At 36.2% G+C, this 8,543-nt stretch overlaps 1 protein-coding gene across 4 annotated transcripts; it reads left to right on the forward strand.

The window, feature by feature from the left end:
• Positions 1–1,434: 1,434 nt before the first annotated feature.
• Positions 1,435–7,448, forward strand: SHOC1 (shortage in chiasmata 1). 4 transcript variants are annotated; one of them, XM_078311544.1, is made up of 8 exons: positions 1,435–1,892; positions 1,991–2,068; positions 2,168–2,224; positions 2,329–2,406; positions 2,975–4,456; positions 4,631–5,128; positions 5,426–6,784; positions 6,884–7,446. In XM_078311544.1, exons 1-8 carry the CDS (start codon positions 1,608–1,610, stop codon positions 7,010–7,012), a joined length of 3,966 nt encoding a protein of 1,321 aa, XP_078167670.1. In that variant the 5' UTR covers positions 1,435–1,607; the 3' UTR covers positions 7,013–7,446. The 4 variants fall into 4 exon arrangements, 2 of the variants coding, with proteins under 2 accessions (XP_078167670.1, XP_078167671.1); XM_078311545.1 differs by lacking the exon at positions 1,991–2,068 and having other exon boundaries at positions 6,884–7,448; XR_013514063.1 differs by lacking the exons at positions 4,631–5,128; positions 5,426–6,784; positions 6,884–7,446 and having other exon boundaries at positions 1,757–1,892; positions 1,974–2,068; positions 2,168–2,406; positions 2,975–3,017.
• The last annotated feature ends 1,095 nt before the right edge of the window (positions 7,449–8,543 follow it).

Consider the following 8,543-nt stretch of genomic DNA (forward strand, 5'->3'; position numbering starts at 1 on the left):
TTCCTGATATATAGAACAAGCTAAATAATTCGAATTTATCATTTGAATTTGAATTGATTATTTGTTACAGGTCCAATTGGGGCATAATGTGACAGTGACATAAAATAAGTAGGTATTCTGATCTCTCACTATCAGCAAGTGAATTGCATTCATGATCAGCCCTAAAAAAGGCTTCATTGAAAATACATCTGACATTGAGTCTTTTACTTTAGTTTTATTTGTCATCACCCAATCTTCCTAATTTATCTCCTTTTATGAAATATACCTCTGCTGATAGATGATAGATCATAAACACTTAATCAGCGCACCTAATTTTCACCGAGTTTATACTCGTATTTTTTTGTGAGCAAATATTTAGCGGCCTCTATACAGGCCAGACTCAGAATTTTCGTTAAAGGGGAAAAAAAAATATTAAATCGGATTTAAATAGCTAATTAAATTTAAATTTATTAACTAATTAGATACTCGATAAAAAAGTAATGCTTTAACTTATACTTTTCAATATTTTGACTTGTAATTTCTTATTCTCTGATCTATAATTATAATTATCAATCATAATTTAAGAAATTTATTTCAATTTTAACTCTAAATTTTATCCGAATTACAAATCAAACATCCAAATGGTGGAATTTTTTTTTTTCAGAGAGGGCAAAGTCAATCGGAACGTTCCAATCTCCACTAAAACTCAAAATCCAAGGAGGGCAGCTGCCCCCGGGACCATGTGGGTGTCCCTGCCTCTATATACAAATAACTTGATATTTATTTCCAATTTATCTTGTAGTAGATTTTGCATTAAACTAGTCTTGAGCGCAGACACAGTGAAGAAAAAGTGTAAAGTATGACCTGATGTGATTATCATGTTGTGACTTGATTGTAATAGATGACGTCGTGATTTAATAATTATTTCAGGTTTTTAGTTTATAGAAAATAATATTAAAAAATTAATAAACTATTGTAAAATAAATTAAAATATAGAAATAATGTTAAAAAATTAATCACGTTATATATCATATAACATGACATGATCCGATCTATTTGGGTGAGTAGTCACAGAACCGATGTCAGCATCACTAATTTTCTTCACAACACAAACGCGAATTGCCATAAAAGAAGGCCATGCTCTATCATTTGTAATTCTCTGTATGATTGAGAACTGAGAAGTAATTGTCAGACAATCACGGCCTGATGCCAGATCACTTGGATGAGAAATTTTGGGCCAGATTATTCACTGGACTCGGGTCGTACTTAGCCGTTTGTAAATAAAACAATTTTCGTTGCGCCACTTCTTCCCAAATCCAAATTCTCTGAGGTAACTTAAATTTTGATTTTTGGACTGAACCGTCCGATCAGGATCTGGACCAATCCGATCCTAGGTGGAATGCACGGGGAGTCTTTAATATTCGTGCCAGTGCATATTGGACGGTGTCAATTTAAGCTCAAAATTTATGTTACCTTAGATGATATGAAATCGCTTCTTCCCTTGTTATATAAACTCATCTCCCTCCATTTTGAAATTTGGACAGCACATTCCACTTCTCGTCTCCCTCTCCAAACTCCAGTCGTAGCTTCAATCGGACAATACGAAGAGAATAACTGTTGATTAGAGAATGCGAACTCGATTTCTCGGCACGGATCATTTTTTCTCCAAATCTAAGGACCAAACCTTAGCGAAGTCTCTCTTTACTCCGCTTTACCTTCCTGCTCCCGATCTATTCGATCCAGATCCTGAGAGAGATTTTGGAAACTCGAGATTCGTTGCCTGTGATGAAATTATACTAGAATCTGACTTTGGTGAACTTTCGATTGATAAAGCACTCTCTGATCTCTTTTCTGACTTAATTCCACAGTTTCGCCAAGTTAAAGTAGCAGATCAGAATGCTCTCTCAGAGAAGGTAGATATATCATGAAATAACTTATTAGAATTAATTCACTTTAATTCGGACTCCCTGTTATTATAATTTGATTATCTGAAGGTTCATATTTCGTCTAGGAATTAGCTGATTTCCTTTATGGCGAGAGCAAGGATGCTGGATTTAGAGAAGACGCTTCCCTATTTAAAATTCCAAATGTGAGTATAACTATTAGTCTTAAATCAATAATCATTAGGATGATAACTGTTATTGTATGATGTTAATTCATGCTTTCCTGATATCTTACTTCATTTTAGGAGTGGCAATTGGAGAAGAAGCTTCATTTTGAAATTGCTGAGTTAGATATTCCTCAGGTAAACTGATTAGACTTGAAATACAGTAATAGATTGACGATACAATTAGTTGATAAGGGATTAACAAGTCTGGTAGATTTGATTTGGGGTTGATAATTTTTCAGAGTGAGGTTGTCAGATTCTGCAAAGAGGAGGATTGTTTGGAGCTGTGTTTTGGAGTTCCCAAGATTAAAGTCCCTTTAGTAAGTCTACATTTCATGCCATGGTCTTTTGCTAAGTTCTCCTTTACTCATAAATTGAACTGTAGTTTGATTATGTAGCCTGATTTTATGCAGTTGATTGATTTCAATACTGGTTTGTTAAAACACTACATATGTGGACTAGTACAAGTCATATTAATGATTTTGTATCTTTTAGTTAGCTAGGTACTTATTTTGAGTAAAATTTTAATTGTACGTCATATATTTAAGTCAGACATAAGTACAATGTCTACAGTTAAGTTGGTTAGATGCATTCTCTTATTATATGATGGAAATGCTTCAAGCAATTAAAGTAAAATTCTTGTGATTTTTCCCACGGCCTTAAGTCATCCTAGTTAGAATACTGAATTATCAGTGCAAATTTCTTCACTATGGTTCTAACTGCTGAGGACTAGTTGATTGAATAAACATTTCACCTTTATTTACTCAAAATCATGATTTACTTCTTAATTGAATCTGAATCTAGTTTTTCTTTTGGTTATATTTCTCTATCCGATGTCTTCTGCAATTTACGTCAGTCATCAATATACTTTCATTTAACTGACTGTAGGATATCATTGAGCTGGATGTTAAAATAGCAATACCATACAAAGAAGAGCTGTTGGAATCCTTATATAAAGTCGAAAAGGTCCTTTTTGAGATTGATCATGCGGAATCTTATTCCAAGAATGGCACTTCCTACACGGATGTGGCACTAAATTTCATTCCCAAAGTGCCTCAATTTGAGCTTAGAGATGTTGATTGGGATCAGGACTACAAAAAACCTATTGTCAAAACTGAAACCTACAATTCACTCCTCTCAGTTATGGAACTGTGCAGTGGGGACCATGAGCAGGAGCTGGCCCTCAGTCTGAAAGAGCTATTACCTTCGCCCAACTTGGATACTTTATCCTATATTTGCAAAGAACCTGAATATGAGCCCTGTGATGAGCCTGGAATTCTGCCTCTCAACTCTTTGTTGGAAATGGATCTTATATGCCTCAATGATAAAATCCTAATTGACAAGAGATCTGCAATTTACCTGCTAAATCCTGATGGAACTCACTCTGATTTGCCTTGTGCGGTTCTTTTACCGAAAGTGGAAATGATGGATTTCACTTCTAATAACAATTCAAAAATCTTTTCTGATTTGAAACCAACAGAATTAGATACAAGTGAAGTGTTGCTCACAGATCACACAAATCAGGCAATGGAATTTTATGAATCCATAGTTAGCTCTGAGCTGGCTTTGGTGGATGAAACCTTCCAATCTTTGCCTACACCTGTTCTTTCAGATGACAAATTAAACAAGCCACCCTGCGCATTTGTTCAAGAGCTGCTATGTTCCATGGAGCCCCACTCTTTTCCGGCTTCTGATGGGATATACTTGGATTGGCACCTATTGATACAAGGGACGTGTGAGCGTGAGATCTGTTCTAGGTACAAAACCATGGTGGAAGATGTAAATGCTATTACCTTAACGGCTGAGCAGGAAATTTTTCCTGAAGAAGGGGCTATGGTTGATATAATTGATTTGTTGGAGGGGTATCAGGGAAAAGTGAGCACTCAGCATTGCAAGGAGGTGCTCAGTGAGACTCATTTTGGTGTCTCTAACTCGGAAAATAGACATGACCATCCAAGGCATGTTTCATGGACCAAGGAAGAGAAAGCACAAGTGCAGAAACAAGAGAATAGTCATGACCATCCAAGGCATGCTTCATGGACCAAGGAAGAGAAAGCACAAGTGCAGAAACAAGATAATAGTGGTAACAAAAGCAAGGAAGCGGTACCAGCTACCAGTTCAGGAAAGGCCTCGATGTTGTTTGAATCTATGTCACAAAATAGTGATCTAAATTTCTTCTTGGGTTCAAGAAGAGGTGTGGCAAGAGAAGGTACTGTTGATGGCAATTCAAGAAAAGAGAGTTGTATATCAACGGAGAAGATTACTATGTCAAAAGAGCCAGCTAAACGAGCTGCTGCACTGATAGAGCCAACACCTTTATTTACTGTGCTAAAGGAGTCAACAAAGACTGATATATTGAAAGAGCCACTGGTAACTCCCTCTCTCTAAAAAACCCTAACAGTGGCTGCCAAGTCTGACCACTCTCCCTCTCTGTCTGTTATTCATCAGAAATCATTTTATTGCACGCTTTTCTGGAAAAATTGTAGTTTTCTTATTAATCACAATAATCATAGGTTGAATCTGTAATAGTGAATTTTTTTACAGATGAAGGCCACAAATCTATTTCACGATCCAAACAATAAATCGAATGAAGAAACACCCATTTACTTGCAAAATCTTCTCCCCACAAAAGAAAAGAGCAACTCTTCATCTTTTGAACCTGCTAATGCCAATCCAGCTGTAAATATTCCTTCTTTTATAAGCTCCAGAACTCCAGGATCCACCAAGCCCCCTTTCCCCGGTGTTGTGGTTGTTGTGAACACCCAGTGTTTGAACAAACCCATGCTTGTGTCACGAAGGAGCTCTTACCAGAAGATCCTAGCCTTGGAGAAAGAAGGTGCACATGTTGTGGAAAGGGATATTAATCTACCTCTGGATCTAATTTTCTCAGCTGGAGTCTGTCTTGTGTGGTATGAGACTGCTGCATTTGGGAACAGTAGCAGAAACATGACAGATGGAGCTTCTTGCATTCAGATGTTCATGGAGAATATTGCAACCAATGTCCTGATATCTCTTAGTTATTCTTTCAGCAGCTGTGTCATGGTAAAAATATTGTTTATGTATCTGCTCATTAATTGTCAATACAGCATGTATTTTTTAAGGTTGGTAAACTGGATCCAATTGTCGTTTCAAGCAGCAGTCAACATATTTGGGCGGGTTGGTGTTTTTTTTGTGGGTTTACAAAAAGCGGTCAGCATATAATTTTCTGTTTATTTTTGCACTTTGTACAATGCTTCTACCTAGATTGATTCCTCGAGGAGCAGAATTACTTCTGCTTGAACTTCAGTTTATCTTTATTATTTTTTTCTAAATCATTTAATTTGTCTGTTTTTTTTTCAGATTTTTGAGGGAGAAGCTAACCTTCTCGGTGTCATAATGGGTCAATCTGACACCCTATACTCGGCCGCTGCTAACCTGGATTTTAACCTACAACTCCTCTGTTCTTACAACCCTGAGTCAACTGATGAAATCATCCTGACATGCATCACCAAATTCACAGGCCCAACCCGGGGTCTATACCCACCCATGCCGGAATCTGAAACACTTGCTGAATATTTCCTGACAAAATTTCCATCCATTAACCCACTCTCGGCCCATGCTATTCTGTCAACCGGCGGAGCCCTAATTAATTTCCTTGAATGGTCCAATGAGCGTAGAATCCAAGCTGTTGGTAATTACTTGGTGCCAGATGAGAGCATTGCTTTGTTCAGTGCTTTGTGCAGATATGGTGAGATGGGGGAATCAAAGTCTGTCATGACCGATTGCTCGTCGGTTGAGTCAGATATTAATAGTTCATTGTTGCAGTCACCACCTAAAAGGAAGAGGTTTGCAAATGAATTTGTTGATGTACCCATGGGTGATACATTCTTTTCTAAGCCATTTGAGCAATTTCAAGGTGATTTTATGGAGCCTCATGTTGACAATCAACCGAAGAAGAGTGTAAGCACAATTATTGATGAATTTGTGGGGAGAAAGAAGGGAATCATCTCTTGTGCACCTAGTGACTGTGATGAGGTTGAAGCTGACCAGGCTCAGTTGCTAGATCCTGCTTTCAATGAAAAAATGACACACCCTAGGGTTGTGTTTGATCAGGAGCAAGCATTCATGTCAGAAATCTCGAGCTTTTCACCGAGGCCAGAGTTGAGAAGTAAGCTGCCTGTAAAGAACTCACTTCCCACAATAGGAACGGAATTCAGCGATTACAGTTTTCGTACATTTCCAACCTCAGCTGAGATGGAAGATGAAAGTACGAGCAACTGGGTTTCGCAGAAAACCAAATGCGTGAAAGACAGCACTGGCTTATTTGGTGTTCAGAGAAATGTGTTACGAGTTGAGGATCAAGAAACCAAATACTCAGGAATAAGTTCGAAGCAGTGTCCAGGTTGGAAATTTGAGTTTTTGGGGGGAGGTGGTCAGAAGAGAAGTTTGAGTTCAAGCAACAGTTCGAGCAAGGAGTCACATTGTAAGACTCGAAGCCCTTCAATCATTGATAGTTATAGGTACCAAGGTAGTAAGGAAGCTGCCAAAAGAATTGACAAATACCGGTACCCTAGTAAAGGTAAGGATGCAATAAATCCACTTAGGCCAAAGTGGAAGGATTTCAAGTTGCAACAGGCTCCAATTCCAACTACTGAGAAAAGAAAGACCTCTGCGCCACTAAACCCTTCTTGGACTCCTGTTGACAAAAGAGCAAGACAGGTAATGGACTGAGCTTCGCATAACTAGTATGATTTAATTTTTTAATTTGTTATAATTCTTTTTTATGTTTTGTTATAAAATCTTATAATTATGGTGCAGAATCTTTCATTTACTAGAAATGGGAAAGAGAAGCAAAGCAAGCTGGTGTGGAGAAGGAAAGAGAGCCCGTGTATTAGTACTAGTCTTGGCAAAAGATCCAGAGATGAAGGTCATTTTTGCAATCTTTAAATGTAAAGTTGCTACTCTTTCCTTTCTCAGTCCATATTGGGTAGTAGGTAGTAAGCAAAACCATTGAATTCCTAAATGTCACAGTTTGGTCCTACATTCTACAGGACATGTAAATTGAATGTCATATCTCAAGGAAAGAAGGGTCTTTTTTAGGTTTGTAGAAAAATTAAATCATACCTGAGATATGTAATTTGATTGCTGGATATGCAACTAATTAGGTTCGTTAACATACAGATTTTGCCATCCTGAAATATTTTTGTCAGGAAACTTTTCTGTAGATATTTCAGGACTGTTGTGTTCATAAAGTCGGACTAACTAAATCCCCTTTTATTGTAAAACCATCTGGATAAAAAACTTCTAGTTGTCTATTCCAGGTAATTAAAAGAACAATCTAATATCTCAAATGTTGCAAGTTTTAACAACAGTATTTTTAGAAATCATGCATTCGATTCTAGAAGGATCAGTCAGTAGATTGTGAAAATAACAGCCTTATTACCATCAGTCACCTGTCCCTTTTATGGTGAGATTGATCTTGAATGCTCGAATCAAGATGTCAATGGTAATTTTTTATCCGTTTATCCGATTCATACCGTATTCGAAAAGACGGATAAGGGTAAAGATTTTTTTTCGTTATCATAACAGATACGGGTATGAAAATTTCTCCATCTGACCCGTATCATATCCGTTGACACCCCTAGTTTTGATGCATATACAAATCATATACAATGTTATTTTGATTCTATAATCTATTTAATCTGTGCGCTCTATGAAATCAAAATTGTTATGTTATTAGGAGTATGTAATTCTCCTCTCGTGCTACAAAATAAATTTTTAGAATGGACGGACTGAATCTGCTTCAAGTATTTTTCTGTATGAGACTATCAACTCAAAGGGAAGTAGACGAGCTCTTCGTAAAGCGTTTCTTTATAGAGGAGAGATCCAATTAAACCTTTTTGTTGTGACACCAAATTACATTCTCGATTTTTAAAGTTTTTTGAAGTTCAAATAGTCGATTCAAACCGTTTAACATAATGGATATATTAAAATATGCTTGCAGATCAAATTTTACATTTTTTGGAATTTTTTTACTATTTATTAAGTATTTGACAAAATCGTTATATTCAAACCATTGAATTTTTATACCCATCTTAATAAATAGTTCAAAAAATAAAAAAAAATGTAAAATTTGATAAACAATCACATTTTAATATATCCATCATGTTGAACAGTTTGGATTGACTGTTTAGACTTTGAAAATATAAAGTGTAATTCGGTGTTACCAAAAAAGAGTATAATTGGATCCCTCCTCTTCTTTCTATTATCTTATTCCAATAATTTACGAAACACCTGCCTAAATTATCAATAAACAACTCTTCATATCAGGATCAGAAGGCAAATGAATTGTTTGTGACAAATTTTTTTTTAGATTAATTTATCAAACTCTTTTGTGTCATATGGAAATTCTATATGTCTAATAAATGCGAACTATCAATTTTATGTACATTTAAAGTTCATATATGTTTTAGACTTA

Source organism: Carex rostrata, chromosome 11 (assembly GCF_964058835.1).
Source record: "Carex rostrata chromosome 11, lpCarRost1.2, whole genome shotgun sequence".
NCBI classification, from domain to species: Eukaryota; Viridiplantae; Streptophyta; class Magnoliopsida; order Poales; family Cyperaceae; genus Carex; species Carex rostrata.